This window comes from Chrysemys picta, chromosome 3 (assembly GCF_011386835.1).
Source record: "Chrysemys picta bellii isolate R12L10 chromosome 3, ASM1138683v2, whole genome shotgun sequence".
Classification (NCBI taxonomy): domain Eukaryota; kingdom Metazoa; phylum Chordata; order Testudines; family Emydidae; genus Chrysemys; species Chrysemys picta.
In genome coordinates this window covers 71072150-71089617 of record NC_088793.1, presented here as the reverse complement: position 1 = coordinate 71089617, position 17468 = coordinate 71072150, and the positions used below count along the sequence as shown (strand labels likewise).

At 42.1% G+C, this 17468-nt stretch overlaps 1 protein-coding gene across 3 annotated transcripts in view; it reads left to right on the top strand.

The window, feature by feature from the left end:
• Positions 1-17468, top strand: part of MDN1 (midasin AAA ATPase 1) — a 175711-nt gene that overhangs the window by 21907 nt on the left and 136336 nt on the right. For all 3 annotated transcript variants that reach the window (XM_065590185.1, XM_065590184.1, XM_065590183.1), the window contains exons 4-10: positions 304-411; positions 510-702; positions 2590-2802; positions 5527-5658; positions 8923-9026; positions 11232-11346; positions 14886-15079. In XM_065590185.1, coding sequence (XP_065446257.1) covers positions 304-411; positions 510-702; positions 2590-2802; positions 5527-5658; positions 8923-9026; positions 11232-11346; positions 14886-15079 — 1059 coding nt within the window. The remainder of the gene's footprint in view (positions 1-303; positions 412-509; positions 703-2589; positions 2803-5526; positions 5659-8922; positions 9027-11231; positions 11347-14885; positions 15080-17468) is intronic.

Sequence of the window (17468 nt, the reverse complement as noted above, 5' to 3'; positions counted from 1 at the left end):
TTGTAAAATGGTACTACGTATTTGCCTTGTGTAGCAAACTTTTATAGCTTACGATACAAAATTCATTGCCTCTATCAGTTATATGCCAAAAGGTGAGTCTTTTTTCTACTAAGAGTTGGACAACACATTCTTGATCTATAGCTGAACTGTAGTTGGGGAGGACAATGCTTTCTCTCTACCAATTCCTGTGGTGGAAAAAGATGTACAAGATTCTTCTAGAATTTTGTGTCTGTCTGTCTGTCTGTCCTTTCTTTATTCTGCAGAATTTTTTGAAACCTATTTTGTTCAAAATGTTCTTTGCAGGTACACTTCAAATTGCCTTGCTTTGGTTACATGCATGAACGATGAGCACAAATTATCTTTCCTTAAGAAGATCTTCAATCCAGATGAATTAATACGTTTCAGACTAAAGTAAGATGAATTTTCACATTGAATACATTGCATGATTAAGAATATTTGGTGTAAATGACATCCAACTGCAGTAATGAATGTGGATACTAATTTGACAGGCTACTGGAAGAATCACGGATGCGGAATGTGGAGAGAGCCCTTGTTTTGGCCAATCCAGACACATCTCTTTGGCAGAGAGAGAAAGGGTTGCAGTACACACAAGGAGACATCGTATCAGGTGACCTCTCTGCAAATGTAATAGCAGTATGTGGAGTTGTGCTACCCAGGCAACAACTTGTGCCCAAAGAACAGGTAGGTACAGCCTTGATTGTTTATTAAAATATGAATGCTAAGAATTGACCTACCTTTGTTAATTTCTTAAGTGAAGTTGAATGTATGTCGTACTTGCGGCAAATTTTATTTCAAGCTGTGCCATGCACTAAGTCACTATGAAGTGGAATGTTGGTACTTCAGAGGAGCTGTGTACTGGAATGAAGCAGTGTAGGGGTTAACACGGCGATTTGTTCGGTTTCTACTTATCCTTTCTTGTAAGCTGGCTCTGAGAGAATGTTCCAGCTCTATATAGTATCTCCTTTCCAAATCCAGAGGCTTTCTCAAGAACATGGAGTCATGGCCTAGCCAACAAGGAGGTCAGAAACAGTAATTTTACCTTCACAGAAATGATTTTTATACCATCTGAGTTTATACCCTTTCTTTGCCAGCAGTTGCTCCCCAAAATAACAGATATTCTTTAACATTTATTTTTTAAATAAATTAAAACTTACTCTATGGAGACTGCCACTTTCCTGCTAATAGGCAGGAAAAGAAAACAAATTGGAAAATATTTCTACACTTAAATTGATAGGAAAAGCACTGGACTGCACATTTTGGATAGGTTTTAATATGCATCTTTTAAAAGTGTTCACCTAAACCGTTTTTTAAAAAACTTTTATTTCTTTTTGTAAACTGTTAAGGCAAATGAAGTAAAGATTGACAAACTGAGAAACATGTCCATGTTCTGCAGAAAGGGTCTGCCTCTAACCTGTTCTCCCCATTCCCACCCTCTGTACTTCCTGTAGCCAGTACTCTCAGACTAGACCACTCCCCAAACCACCTTTCTTGCTTTCGCTCTAACCTGAGTTCAATTCCTGACTCTGCTCAGCCTTAGCACAAGTTGTTTAATCTAAAAGCACTGATCTGGAGACGTGTGTGGAGAGCATCAGTTTTTCAGCACTTCTCAAGCAGTGTGGGAATCAAGGAGACAGGATTTTTAATTTCTGAATTTCCTGGACTCTGTCTAGTAATAAAATTACAAGCAAAATAAAACTGTATTGACCATCTATCAATTTTTGTAAGTAATTGAAACTTGTTTAACATAGGAGTTCAAAATACAATGTTCATTGAAAATATGAAGAAGGATAAGTTTGATCTTCTGTTCTAACTCCTCTCTACTTGCTTGTCAGGAAAATGGCAACTTCTGTGGAATAAACTGTAGAAAAGTTAAGATATGTTAAGAATGAGTTGATGATTCATTTTACACCCTGATTGGAAAATATAACTTCCCTTTAAAAAGTCTAAATGCACTAAAATAATCTGAGTAAAAGATGGTGTATAATATTTTATATATTTTTTTAATGTTCATGCATCAGTGAGTTTAGTGGCTCCACGTTGTTGTCTATGCAAATATGAATAGATTCAGCACTTTAATCTCATGAGTAAGGTTATCAGTAAACAACTGCTGTTGGGTTATGGTACGGCTTTGTCCTGTAATAGGGAGCTGCTCTAATGACTTCATTTGCTATATACATCAAATGATTTTTTTAATGGGTAAGTCTGATATACATTGGTAGAACATTAAAATAATCACTCTACCATTATTGCATCTGTAGTCTGACTGGTTTTTGAGAGCAAATTAGCTATTGCATAGACTTTATACATTGTATATTTTTATTGTAGGTTTTTGATGGGTTGAATCTGTATTTGAATACTAACCATTAAATATTGTTTGTTCAATCTGCATTCTCAATGACCCATTATATCATTTGGGAGCAGCTCCTAGTTAGAGCTATATAGCCGACATTTTCTAGTATTCAGACTCATTTTTATGAATGCAGCATTGGAGCATTCCAGTAATATTGTACACAACTCATCTATGAATAGACACTTCAATATGGTAACTTAAGTTCTCTACCCTAACAGGAAAGTACCATTAACCATTTTGTGCTGGTTGAATCTACCTGCATGAATCTTCAAAACCTTGCGATGGCAGTAGCTTTCCAGAATCCTGTATTATTAGAGGGGCCAATAGGATGTGGCAAAACTTCTTTAATTGAGTATTTAGGAGTCATTACAGGAAGAGTGAAGCCCCCTCATATTCTGAAAGTTCAACTTGGAGATCAGACAGACAGTAAGGTAATGGAAAAATATTCCTGCTATTTGGGGAAGGGTAAACTCATTTATGCTTGACACTCAAAACCCCATCCTTATAACATGGACTTACATTACTTAAGTTTTGAAATGTGAAGTACTGATCTGCAGCAAGTCCAAATTCCTAATGGGAATTGAAGAATTTGAAAATGAGAAACTTCGAGATACGGGCTTAGTAAGCTTTAAATTCTTCACAAAAACTGCATCATATAAATTCCTTTTTTTTGTTTTGTTTTGTTACTACATTTTTTAGAACTTGTGTACATGAGAGAGCTGCTCTGATTAATTAAAGAGGTGATTTTAAAATGATTTAGTAACTGGTGTAAAAGGCTGCATGGACACTCTTATTTCAGTTTTACACCAGGCTTTTTTCTATTTACCGTAAGACACTTGGGAGCGGGTTTAAGTTACATTGAAACAAGTTACTTTTAAACTGATGAATGTCTACACAGGGTTTGCACTGGTGTAACTATATAGATTTTAAAACTGTTTTAAGTTTAATTGGTGCAGCTCTGTCATGTAGACAAGTCCCTAGTGAAAATTGCACACTCTTCAGGTATTTCATGCATATCCAATGAGTTTGAGCTGATGCATTTTCTCGCCTTACACTGTGGTTGGGAGGGCACTAAGAATTTCATGTAACTTTGTTAAACACCTACAGTTTTGTGAGCAGGCTAACATTCACAAACGATGTTGACTTTCGGGATTTTGTTGCCAGATGCAGCAGCCTGTCCTGCTTGTATGGAAGAGCTAGCCCTCTTTATCGACTCTGAAATATTTAGAAAGGCAGTAAATAAAACTGCCTCACAGAGCTTAGTTGTAAGATCACCATCTCAGGAAAGTGTGATGGGATTGGAAATAAGTAGCAAAGTATAAAGGTTAAAAAAAAATTTAAATATATAACTGAACTATCCAAGAAATGCTTAGAAGAGGAGTGTATCTGTATGGCACAGAATTTCTAGTGTGTCTGTAGAAAGAGCTTTTTATTTTAAAATACATCTTATTTTTGCTTTATATATTTGACTATATTCCAGTTTAGTTGTTTCTCCTATATAGTTTGGTATCCTCTTTGTTGTGGTTTTTTCACACAGGGATGGGGAGGTAGAAAACATTTCTAGAAGTAGGAAAATATGGATGTGAAACTACAGTCTAATGGGGTAACCAGGGACAGGTGGAATACCTGCATCTATTTTATCTTTTTTTAAAATGGGCTGCATGTCAAGTCGATAAAACTTGTGTTTAATAAAGGTACGGAAGACCCTAGCTATGAGTGGATGCATTAGCTGTTGTAAATTATTTTTAAAACTTCATTTGTTTCTATTTTATAAGTACCTTGAATAGTAACTCCATGTTTCATCTTGATGTAAAAGGCACAAAGAGTTGGGATGTGTTACATTACCCGGATGTTAGATCAAGCCATGGGAATTGATTTAATAAAAATTGTGTATATACTCCTGACATTTCCAGTGTTAACTACTTTTCCTAAGAAGGCTGAGTCTAGCTGTAGATCACTTTGGATTGTAGCTGATACCTGTTAAGAGAACAATAGAAGTGTTTCAATAATGCTGTTGCTTACATTTTTCTCTGAACACTAAAATTAGCATAATACTGAAAAAAACTAGCTGAGGATGGTGTTGATATTTACAGTACAGACCTATTTACGCGCGATAGCTATTTAACACGCCAGACTTGTTAACACGCGGTACAGGAACTTGCTATGTAGTGCTCAGATTTGCTCACTAACTCACTGACCTAGAAATCGACAGGAAGTGCGGAGCGGAAATGTCGTACGTCTTTACCGCTGACGGGGGGGTGGGGGAGGAAAGGGGCAGCAACGTTAAAGGATCCTCAAAGCACTGCCGCGGCAAAGGACTGTCCTTAAAGCGCTTAACGTTGCTTCCCCCCCTCCCCTGTCGGCGTCCCTGCCAGTAGGGACCCTAAAAGGGCAGGGACATTAAAGCGCTGCCACGGCAAAGGACCCTGCAGCGCTTTAAGGTCTCTGCCCCTTTTGCCCCCCCTTGGCTGCCCTAGGGCTGGCGATTTAAAAGGGCCCGGGGCTCCAGACGCCGCTACTGCAACAGCGGCGGCTGGAGCCCCAGGCCCTTTAAACTGCCATGGGAACCCCAGGCAGCCTGAACCAGGCAGTCTGGAAGGGCTGGCTGGGGGATGTGACCCCTAGCCCCTCCCCTTCTGCCCAAGCGTGCCACTCCCGCCCTGTACCTGTAAGTGTCCCGAGTTACTTTCACCCCTGTGGAGTAGTAGTAATGTTTTAATTAGATTACACATTTGAATTTATATTCTTGCGAAGCGCCATTAACAGATAGGCCTGCGGTATTTGGGATGCTGTGAATATGTATGTAATCCTAGACAATTATACGTGTGTGTATATATAGATATCTTAAGATATTTCAGCAGTCCGTTAACACGTGGTCATGACGGCTTGGCTCCTGACATCCGCACGTAAACGGATCTGTACTGTATAGAGCCATGCAAATCCGTGGATATCTGCGGACCATTTTTGTGGATCAGCTGCGCATACAAATTTTGTATCTGCGCAGAGCTCTAGAGACATTGCATCCACACAGGGCTAGGCAGGCTATGTATATGACTTGCATACTGGTGTCAGATATATTATGTAAGGTATTTGTCTGAGTTTATGAAGACATATAATAAGCCAGTTTTTATTTATTGCTAACTGTTTTTTTGCAGACATTACTGGGTATGTATCGTTGTACAGATGTGCCAGGGGAGTTTGTATGGCAGCCTGGAACCTTGACACAAGCTGTCACCAAAGGGCACTGGATTCTGCTGGAGGATATTGACTATGCTCCTCTGGATGTGGTATACAATTTACCTTCTCCTATAGGCAACATTGTAAAATAAGTGGGTGATGGTTTGAGGCATACTGCTAGTTGGTTTTGAAGGCTAATGCCCAATCAGCGGTAGTGTGTTGACACCTTGGATCTGATGAGTTGAGGGGGGGGGGGGGGGGGAGAAGAAGAGAGGCGGGAGGAGAGGGGAAGAAAATGATCATTAATTAGGTAACTGAATTGACCAATTAACACATTCATTCTTTTTCACTCACCTGTCCTTGCCCCAGCTGAGACAGTATAAAAGATTATATCATATTATGCTCTGGAACAAGTACTGTGACATGTATCTTAATTGATTCCTAATAGTCAGTTATAGAACTAGTATTCATTAGAGAGATCTTTTCCTTATATCAGTGAATGGCATTCTGCACTGCCTTCTACAAAGAGGGATCTCATATAAATATTGTATTGACATTCTGCAAAAATTAAAATTATTACTTGTATCCAGTTATTTTTTTCATAGCTCTATAAAGCATCCTTTATGGGACTAACTCTGCTGCCAGTTTTAGTTTTATTGGAATGCAGACTTTCAAACCATAGGGACCCTATAACAAAGCAAATATGTAGCCTCCTTATGAATTTAGGTCTTAAGCAATTTTATGGGGCTACTTGAAATATTCTGAAGTGTCTTATTTTAAAAGGTAAACTACAGGTTAATGTAGCCTGGATTTTCTATATCTGTATTTTTACTTTATAATCCATGCTTTCCTATAAACACCTTCTCTATATTTGAGTATTTTACCACTCAAGTGTACACAGAGGATTGTACATTTCCTCACTTCTGTATGCTGAGCTTATTATATGCACCAGATTCCTTGCATCCTCTTTCCCTCACCAACGAGCTCCTTGTATGGCAACTTCCTCCCAACCCTTCCTCCGACCCGTTATTTCTTTTCTTTTTGTTTGGGATGTAAGTCATTCAGGGTGTCAATATTTATACTCTGTTGGGGTGATGGGCAGCCCTGGGATGTGGAGATATTGTTATGATGAAAGGTGTTGATGGCTGCCATAAACAGGGTCTTTGATTTAGAGCAGAGGTGGGCAAACTATGGCCTGCAGGCCATATCTGGCCTGCGGGACTGTCCTGCCCGGCCCCTGAGCTCCCGACAGGGGAGGCTAGCCCCCTGGCCCCTCTCCTATTGTCCCCTCTCCCCCGCAGCCTCACATCTCCGCGCTGCCAGCACTCTGACCCGCTGCTCCTGCTGGGCAGTGCGGTGGTGTGGCTGGCTCCCGTGGGGCTGCGAGCTCCTGCTGCTCTGAGTGCCACGGTAAGGGAGCAGGGGAGTTGGATAAGGGGCAGAGGGCGGCAGTCTGGGGACAGGGAGCAGGGGGCGGTTGATGGGGTGGAGTTTCTGGGAGGGAAGGTCGGGGCAGGGGTCCCGGGAGGGACAGTCAGGGGACAAGGAAGTGTGTGTGTGGGGGGGGGGGGGGGAGGGTTTGGATGGGTCTGGGATTCTGAGGGGGCAGTCAGGGGCGGGAAGTGGGAGAGGGCGGATGGAGGGGGCAGGCTTCCCTACCTGGCACAGCCTTCCCTACCTGGCCCTCCATACAATTTCGCAACCCCGATGTGGCCTTCGGGCCAAAAAGTTTGCTCACCTCTGATTTAGAGAGACACTTTGCTTGGTCAATTGAAAAGACAAGGCTTCAAACATGCAAGGGTGAAACTATCTTTTAATCCATTGGGCTATCAAAAGGCAAGATTTCTGATTTGTGTAATGCAGTGTAAAAATTGGGATACCACAGTGGTCAGGGTGAAGAAAGATGAAAATGCTGATGGTTTTAAGAATGCTTGATAGAGATCTTGTAGGTGCTTGTCTTTGTCTGAGGGATTGGAGCAAATGCGGTTGTATCTTAGAGCTTGGCTGTAGATAATGGATCGTGTGGCCTAGATCAATCCACACAAGCGGTCCATTTCCTGTACACTACTGTGCTAATAAGTGATGGTCACATAAATACCACCCTATACTGGAAACCTACTGACCGCTGTACTTACCTACATGCCTCCAGCTTCCATCCAGGACACACCACACGATCCATTGTCTACAGCCAAGCTCTAAAATACAACCGCATTTGCTCCAATCCCTCAAACAGAGACAAGAACCTACAAGATCGCCATCAAGCATTCTTAAAACAACAATACCCACCTGCTGAAGTGAAAAAACAGATTGACAGAGCCAGACGAGTACCCAGAAGTCACCTCCTGCAAGACAGGCCCAACAAAGAAAATAACAGACCACCATTAGCTGTCACCTTCAGCCCCCAACTAAAACCTCTCCAGCGCATCATCAAAGATCTACAAGCTATCCTGAAAGATGATCCCTCACTCTCACAGATCTTGGGAGACAGACCTGTCCTCGCTTACAGACAACCCCCCAACCTGAAGCAAATACTCACCAGCAACCACACATCACTGAACAAAAATACTAACCCAGGAACCTATCCTTGCAACAAACCCCGATGCCAACTCTGTCCACATATCTATTCAAGTGACATCATCATAGGACCTAATCACATCTACCAATGTGATATATGCCATCATGTGCCAGCAATGCCCCTCTGCCATGTACATTGGCCAAACCGGACAGTCTCTACGCAAAAGAATTAATGGACACACAACTGACATCAGGAATCATAACACTCAAAAACCAGTAGGCGAACACTTTAACCTGTCTGGTCATTCAATGACAGACCTGTGGGGTGGCAATTTTGCAACAGAAAAGCTTCAAAAACAGACTCCAAGGAGAAACTGCTGAGCTGGAATTGATATGCAAACTAACTTAGGCTTGAATAGGGACTGGGAATGGCTGAGCCATTACAAACATTGAATCTATCTCCCTTTGTAAGTATTCTCACACTTCTTATCAAACTGTCTGTAACTGGGCTATCTTGATTATCACTTCAAAAGTTTTTTTCTCTTCCTTAATTGGCCTCTCAGAGTTGGTAAGACAACTCCCACTTTTTCATGCTCTCTGTATGTGTGTATATATCTCCTCAATATATGTTCCATTCTATGCATCCGAAGAAGTGGGCTTTAGCCCACGAAAGCTTATGGTCAAATAAATTTGTTAGTCTCTAAGGTCCCACAAGTACTCCCGTTCTTTTGGCATATTAAGGTAGTTCAGTATAAGTGGGCTGGTGACTCATGAAACACATGCAGTCTGGGTGGCTGAACTTCTCCCAAAAGCAGGATTATTGCTTTGTTTCCAAGGTAGGAGTTCTTTCTCTCTTTCAGATCTCTGTGCTGATTCCTCTTCTGGAAAATGGAGAATTACTGATTCCTGGTCGTGGAGACTGTTTAAAAGTGGCTCCTGGATTCCAGTTCTTTGCAACCAGAAGGTAGGCATGTAAGGTAAAAGGAACATGAGTGTTAATTGGTTGCTTTTAAGCTGAAGGCAACAAGAATAAGGAATTCAGACCGACATTAAGTTCAGATAGCTAGAATGTGATACATATACTTTATTAATCATAAAACATGTAAAAGGAATGCATTAAATATCGAACAGCCTTACAGTAGGACTGGATCTAGACTGTAGCATCTTATGCAACTGTTACTTCAGTAAGATTGAATGCTTTGTAGGTTAAAAATAAGAAAGTCAACAAATATTCAGATTGGATGGTCCTTCATTTTCCTTTATGGAGAGTGTTTTTGACTCAGAATGAGAATATGCTCTGATTTTCATGTTGTTAAAACTAATATGTGTAAAATTTGATTCTCACATTTTTGTAATGCTTATGAAAGTTGGAAGTATACTGAAGTAGATAGAGGTATTGTTGAGCAGCATTTTTGCAACACTTTTCAAACCTTAAACAACTTTTTCCTGCTGCTTATGGTTTTGCTCCTTTGAGAAAACATTTTCTTCCTGTTAATCATTGTTCAGGCTACGATTTAGTCATGGTTATTTTTAGTAAAAGTCATACAGGTCACAGTAAGAAAAATTCACCTGTCCATGACTTATATTATAAATACCCCTGACTAAATCTTGGGGGCTCTGGCTGCTCTGTGACTGCTGTTCAGGCAGTCCCTGGGGCTGGCTGGCCCCAGGGCCACTCCAGCAGTGGCTGATGTGGCTGTCCCCAGGGCCACCAGAGCAGCTGGCTTCTGAGCCCGCTTCTTGGGCATCCCTGGGATCAGCCACACTGGCCACTGTAGAAGTCATGGAGCCCTAGTCATTGTTTGTTATTTGGGAGCTTAACCCAATGTGCATGTGTCTTGATATAGTAGAATTGTTAGCTCTGTTGACGCTACTCTGGGGCTGCACACCTCTTTGGCAGAGCTGTGTCAAAGTGTTATTGGGACAGTCTCTAAATAGTTATGATTGGGTTTGGTTTTCTTTAAATGGAAGGAGTGAATTTAAAAAAACAAGGATAGAATTTCAAGATGTGTAAGTAAAAGGCTGATAATCAGTTGCCTGCACAGGACTGCTGCCATGGGGGGCATGGCATGGGCTTTGAGGGTGTGGGAGGGAGTAGCTGTATGCAAGGTGTCTTAATGTGCAGCAGTAGCTTTTGCTGGTACGACCTCAGCTGCTGAGGGGAGCCAGTAGATGGTGAGTTCAGAGAAAACTCTGTCAGGGAATTGAGTCAGGTGAGAAGATCCATGGACAGCTCCTTGGTCATCCTTACACTGCTGCAAAGGAAAGGGGGAAAACAGGGCAAAAACAAGGGGTGTCTGGCAAGGAAGAAGGAGCAAAACAGGAGGAGGTAAAGATGGGGAGCAGTGAAAACTGGAATAACAAGGGCGGAGAGAGAGACAAGAAAAGTGAGACCAAGACGGGGTGATAAACAACTGGTGACAGTAATAGAAACAAGGGCAGTGTCCTTTCCTGGATATGTGAAATGTGATCTCTACAACCGAAAATACCCTTCCTCCTCTGCTGAAACTCTCACTGATGCTATGTCTGAAGGAGATCTATGGATATTGAGATCTGGAGCCCTGGGGAAGAGCAATGTCCCAGACACTGTCCTGTCCAGACCTGACAGACTTTGCAGCTCACAGTTATAATTTCCCCTGGTCCACCTCTGCAGCTGCCTTGAGCCTAGCCAGTGAAAGCATGGATCCTGCAGGAGCAATGGGAGTCAGCACAGAACTCAGAGTTAGGACAGATGCAGCAGCTGTCTGTGTGGAGCTGAGAACTGGAGAGGATCTGGGAAGTGGGGAAACATAACTCCTCTCCTCATTCCAAGCCCCTCCCCTAGATAGGGCAACAAACTTGGTAAGGGGAATCTGCAGAGTAGTTTGCTGCTGCTCTGGCTCTCCCTTCTGCATGTTTCTCTGTGGGACTAGGCAGTTTGGGCCAAGAGGAGAAATATACACCAGTTAAGGGGTGGATAATATGGAAAAGAGACAGGATGACATGCAGCTTGTCCTATGGACCCTGGGAGCCCTGTGCATTCAGATTAGCCCAAGACAATTGTGCGAAATTTACCAGTTCTTTGAGACATTGGAATAGTCCTATGGTAGAATTTAATAGAATTTTAAATTCTTCAGTTAAACAATATGTAATATGCTATATGACTCCATGGTGTGTTTGTTTAATTTAGAGTCTTCAGCTGTGGTGGTGGTTGGTACCGACAGCAAAACAGCCATGCTACTCTTCTGGACAAGTATTGGACCAAAATTCGGATGGATAACATGAATAAAGCAGAACTCAAAGAGGTGGGTGGAGTAATGTCATTATAGAGCACCAGACGTTGTTCTGTAGTTAAGGTTTAAAACAGAGATTCCATAATAAGCCTGATGCTTGTATTTGCTATTCAAAATCCACAAAATAGTCATATTGGCATCAAAATGGATAGGTTAGATCTGGGGCAAAGGAATACTTATTCTACAAAGCTTGGAAGTGAATTAGAGAGAGATTTTGGGCAACCTCAAAATAGAACAGTTCAACACAATTCTTTAACATCTCTAGGGAATGTCTACTTCGGTTGAGCTTAGTATAGTACAGGGGTCAGCAACCTTCCAGAAGTGGTGTGCCGAGTCTTCATTTATTCACTCTAATTTAAGGTTTCGTGTGCCAGTAATGCATTTTAACGTTTTTAGAAGGTCTCTTTCTATAAGTCTATAATATATAACTAAACTGTTGTTGTTGTATGTAAAATAAATAAGGTTTTTAAAATGTTTAAGAAGCTTCATTTAAAATTAAATTAAAATATAGAGCCCCCCGGACCGGTGGCTAGGACCTGGGCACTGTGAGTGCCACTGAAAATCAGCTCACGTGCCGCCTTTGGCACACGTGTCATAGGTTGCCTACCCCTAGTATAGTACATCAAATGACAGCTGGTGAAGAAAGCGTCCATTTAAAAAGTAATTCTCTAGCCCTTTTCTTTGCAGGTATAGAGCTCAAAGTGCAATCTGAGTGTGAAGAAGGCTTGTCAAGGGGGGGGACGGGATGGGACTTTTTTGGTTCTTTTTGTGCCCCCACTGCTCCCCCAATCAAAAGACTTAAGGGGAATGTTAACCCTTCTAATTCTCATGGAGGTGTGGAAGGGGTCCACAAGCCTCTTAGGGTAAGTCTATGCTGCAGTTAAACACCCATGGCTGGCCCGTGTCCATTGACTCAGGTTTGCAGGGCTGTAAAATTGCTGTGCAGGCATTCGGGATCGCGCTGGAGCCATCTCTGGGATCCTCCCCCATCACGTTTCACAACATAACCTGGGGTTATGCCCTAATTTATCTCTAACTTGCCTCTGAATTATCTCACTTCACTTTACCCATCTTCTACCAGGCCTCGCTTGACTATTGTCAAGCCTGTTTTTAGGAAATAGATTTTTGGGCCTACAGTAGATTCTGTTTACTTGCAACTCCTTGGTTGCCAGCAAAAAGTTGCTATTGTCCAACAATTGCTAATAAGCAGAAAGTAGGTTTCTGAGGCAGCAGCCAGGGAAGGAAATGCTGGGGCATGCCTTCCCTGGGTGCAGCCCACAAACCTGATTGTTGGCAGACAGCAAAAAGGAGGTGGGCTGCAGCCCGAATGCCAGGGTTTTCCAGGGAATGGGGGTACTAGGGGCCCATGGAGCTGCACGGTACCTCTCTCTGCACCGTTTGGCTCAGAATGTCCCAGCACTTTCTTTCCTATGTGCAGTGCCCTGACAGTCGGGAGAGTGCAGGCACTGGGAGAGGTACCATGCAGCTCTGGCATCTGGGCTGCAGCTGCTGTCCCTCTCGCCCCTCTCCAAGCCTCCCACTTTGCCCACAGCCTCCTCTCCCAGCCCACAGCCTGTTCTCTCCTGTGTGGTCCCTGTGTGCAGAAGGAAGCGCTGGGACTGGCTGAGCACCAGCCACAGGCACACTTGCACCACTGCAGCCAGGGAAGGCAGGTCTCAGCACTTGCTTCTCTACCAGCAGCTCTGCAAACCTGCATGCAGAGGGTGCTCGGCCCATCCCAGTGCTTCCTTCTAGGGCTGCATCCCCGCAAACTTGCCTGAAGGTGGATCCTTTTTTCTCAAAAATATGACTAATAAGTGGCATGCTGTTGCCAATATCCAAACCCCATTTAATTACAAATAATGGGACGGGATTACTTCCTGGCAAAACATTGCTATTAACTGGAAGTTGTTAATATCTAGGTTGCTATTAAGCAGAATCTACTGGACTTAAATTTCAACACAGTTCTATATGACATAAGCAAGCATCATAGAATCATATGACTGGAAAGGACCTCGAGAGGTCAACTAGTCCAGTCCCCTGCATTCAAGTCTTATCTTCTCCAGACTAAACAAACCCTATTTTTTCAATCTTCCCTCATAGGTCATGTTTTCTAGACCTTTAATCATTTTTGTTGCTCTCCTCTGGACTTTCTCCAATTTGTCTACATCTTTCCTGAAATGTGGCGCCCAGAACTGGATACAACTGGACTCCAGTTGAGGCCTAATTAGCATGGAGTAGAGTGGAAGAATTATTTCTTGTGTCTTGCTTACAATACTCCTGCTAATACATTCCAGAATGATGTTTGCTTTTTTTTTTTGCAACAGCATTACACTGTTGACTCATATTTAGCTTGTGATCCACTATGACCCCCAGATTCCTTTCCGCAGTAATCCTTCTTAAGTAGTCATTTCCCATTTTGTATGTGTGCAACTGATTTTTCCTTCCTAAGTGGAGTACTTTGCATTTGTCCTTATTGAATTTCATCCTATTTACTTCAGACCATTTCTCCAGGTTGTCCAGATCATTTTGAATTTTAATCCTATTCTCCAAAGCACTTGCAACCTCTCCCAGCTTGGTATCATCCGCAAACTTTATAAGTGTATTCTCTATGCCATTATCTAAATAATTGATGAAGATATTGAACGGAACAGGACCCAGAACCGGTCCCTGCGGGACCCCACTCATTATTTCCCTAGTTTGTTTATGAGAAGGTCATGTGAGACAGTATCGAAAGCCTTACTAAAGTCAAGATATACCACATCTACCGCTTTCTCCCCCTATCCACAAGGCTAGTTACCCTGTCAAAGAAAGCTATCAGGTTGGTTTGACACAATTTGTTCTTCACAAATCCAAGCTGACTGTTTATCACCTTATTATCTTCTAGGTGTTTGCAAATTGATTGCTTAATTATTTGCTCCATTATCTTTCCGGGTACAGAAGTTAAGCTGACTGGTCTGTAATTCCCCGGGTTGTCCTTATTTCCCTTTTTATAGATGGGCACTATATTTGCCCTTTTCCAGTCTTTTGGAATGTGTCCCGTCTTCCATGACTTTTCAAAGATAATTGCTAATGGCTCAGATATCTCCTCAGTCAGCTCCTTGAGTATTCTTGGATGCATTTCATCAGACCATGATGATTTGAAGACATCTAACTTGTCTAAGTAATTTTTGACTTATTCTTTCCCTATTTTAGACTCTGATCCTACCTCATTTTCACAGGTATTCAGTTTGTTAGACATCCAATTGCCACCAACCTTCTTGGTGAAAACCGAAACAAAGAAGTAATTAAGCACCTCTGCCATTTCCACATTTTCTGTTATTGTCTTTCCTGCCTCATTGAGTAACGGGCCTACTCTGTCCTTGGTCTTCCTCTTGCTTCATCATCTTTATAGGCTACAAAAGAACTTAGCTTCATAAGACTGGATCCCCCCTTCCTAGTCTTTGTAACTTACCCTCTTAGGGAGTGATTATCTGAGTATATCATAATAAAACTTGCATGACCAGTAGTTGGCTTCTGAGTTTATACAGATTGCAATTTCTGTTTCTCAGATTCTTCAGGGCAGATACCCCAACCTTGCTGCTGTGACTGATCGTCTACTAGACATTTATCTTCAGCTTACTGGAGACAAGCATCAAACATCAGAAATCAGTTTTCCTGCCTGTGAGCAGGAAGTGGACGATACATCAGAACTGAGAAAAGAAAACAAAAGGCCAAGTCTGGAGGGAAGAGAACTATCTCTGAGGTAGGTTTTTCCCTTACACATTTATTCAGAGAATATTTAGCCAGCGAGTGAAAGTTTACAATAAATCTTGGCTTGGTTTGTGGTTTTTTTTCCTTGAGGAAAAACAGTTAACATTATGAAACATTAGTTTAGTTAAAAAAATTAATGGTCTTGGAAAATTCTGTCCTTCTTTTGTTTTAAAGTAATTTTTAATGCTTCTTAGCCCTCTGGAACTCAGAATCCAAATGATGTAGAACTTCACTTTCTTGTGTAGTATGAAATATAACTACTATGCAAGGCTGACTGCATAATTTTGATTAAATGTAAAATGTCCTGAATTATTTGAACTTCTTTGGGGTCAAGAACATCAAGAGGTCAGAAATAAGAATTTAATATAAAGCCACATGGATATTTCTCAATGGCTTTTTTTTAGCAAAATGTATAAGGTCTAGTAGATAAGATTTGCTAATTACTACTAAAACTTCTAGTTGAAAAGGGACACAAATGAGATTAAGGGGTAACTAATAAATATTTTTTCAGCTATCATTCTTTATTTGCACATCAGATTAGTGCATCTTGGTGTTAAGCAATTGTTTATGGCATTCTAATCTATAGTTTGCTCAAAGTAGCATACAATTATTTTATGGCTTTTTGTGACATAAGAACGGCCATAGTGAGTCAGACCATTGGTCCATCTAGCTCAGTATCCTTTCTTCTGACAGTGGCCAATGCCAGGTGCTTCAGAGGGAATGAATAGAACAGGCAGTCATCAAGTAATCCATCTCCTGTTGTCCACTCCCAGCTTCTGGACACTCAGAGCATAGGGTTGCATCCCTGACCATCCTGGCTAATAGCTATTGATGGACCGATCCTCCAGGAACTTATCTAGTTCTTTTTTGAACCCTGCTATAGTTTTAGCCTTCACAGCATCCCCTAGCAATGAGTTGACTGTGCGTTGTGTGAAGAAGTACTTCCTTTGTTTTAAACCTGCTGCCTATTAATTTCATTTAGTGACCCCTGGTTCTTATGTTATGTGAAGGAGTAAATAATACTTCCTTATTCACTTTCTCCACAGCAGTCATGATTTTATAGACCACTATATCCCCTCCTAATTGTCTCTTTTACAAATTTGAAAATTCCAGTCTTTTTAATCTCTTTTTATATGGAAGCTGTTCCCAGAGGTGAAAGTAAGCCAGTACGCCCCAGAGCCCTGGAATAGCGGCAGGGCTCCAAGGGCTATTTAAAGGGCCCGGGGCTCCCGCTGCCTCTATGGCCCCGGCCCTTTAAATAGCCACCGGAGCCTTGGGGTAGCAGCAGCAGCTGGGGGCTCCAGCAGCGGTTTAAAAGGCCTGGGGCGGTAGCAGCGGCCAAGCCCCGGGCCCTTTAAACTGCTGCCAGAGCCCCCGGCTGCTGCTGGTACCCCATCAGGGGAGGGGGAAGGTACTTACCAGTACAGGGAGGGCCAGGGCTGGCTCTGACCCCCCCCATCCCCACCCCTTCCGCCCAAGGCCCCGCCCCTTCCAGGGGCCAGAGCTGGCCCCAACCCAGCCCCGTACCGGTAAGTCCCTATTTCTGCTTTCACCCCTGGCTGTTCCATACCCCTAATCATTTTTGTTGCCCTTTTCTATGCCTTTTCCATTTCTGAGATATCTTTTTTGAGATGGAGCAACCTCATCTGCATACAGTATTTAAGGTGTGGCCTACCGTGGATTTATATAGAGGCATTATGCTATTTTCTTTCTTATTATCTATCCCTTTCCTAATGGTTCCTAACATTCTGTTCGCTTTTTTGACTGCCACTGTGCATTGAGCAAATGTTTTCGGAGAGCTATCCAAAATGACTCCAAGATCTCTTTCTTGAGTGGTAACAGCTAATTTAGACATCCTGGTTTTGTATACATAGTTGGAATTTCCAAAACGCATTATTTTGCATATATCAACATTGAATTTTATCTGCCATTTTATTGTCCAGTCACCCAGTTTTGTGAGATCCCTTGGTAATTCTTTGCAGTCTGCTTTGGATTTAATTATCTTGAGTAATTTTGTATCATCTGCAAATTTTGTTAGTTCACTGTTTACCCCTTTTTCCAGATCATTTATGAATATGTTGAACAGCACTGGTTCCAGTGCAGACCCCTGGGGACACCACTATTTACCTCTCTCCATTGCGAAAACTGACCATTTATTGCTACCCTTTGTTTCCTCTCTTTTAACCAGTTACTGATCCATGAGCGGGCCTTCCCTCTTCCATGACTGCTTAGTTTGCTTAAGAGCCTTTGGTGAGGAACCTTGTCAAAGGCTTTCTGAAAGTCTTAAATACATTAAATCCACTCAATCCTCTTTGTCCACATGTTTGACACCCTCAAAAAATTCTGATAGATTGGTGAGGCATACATTCACTTTACAAAAG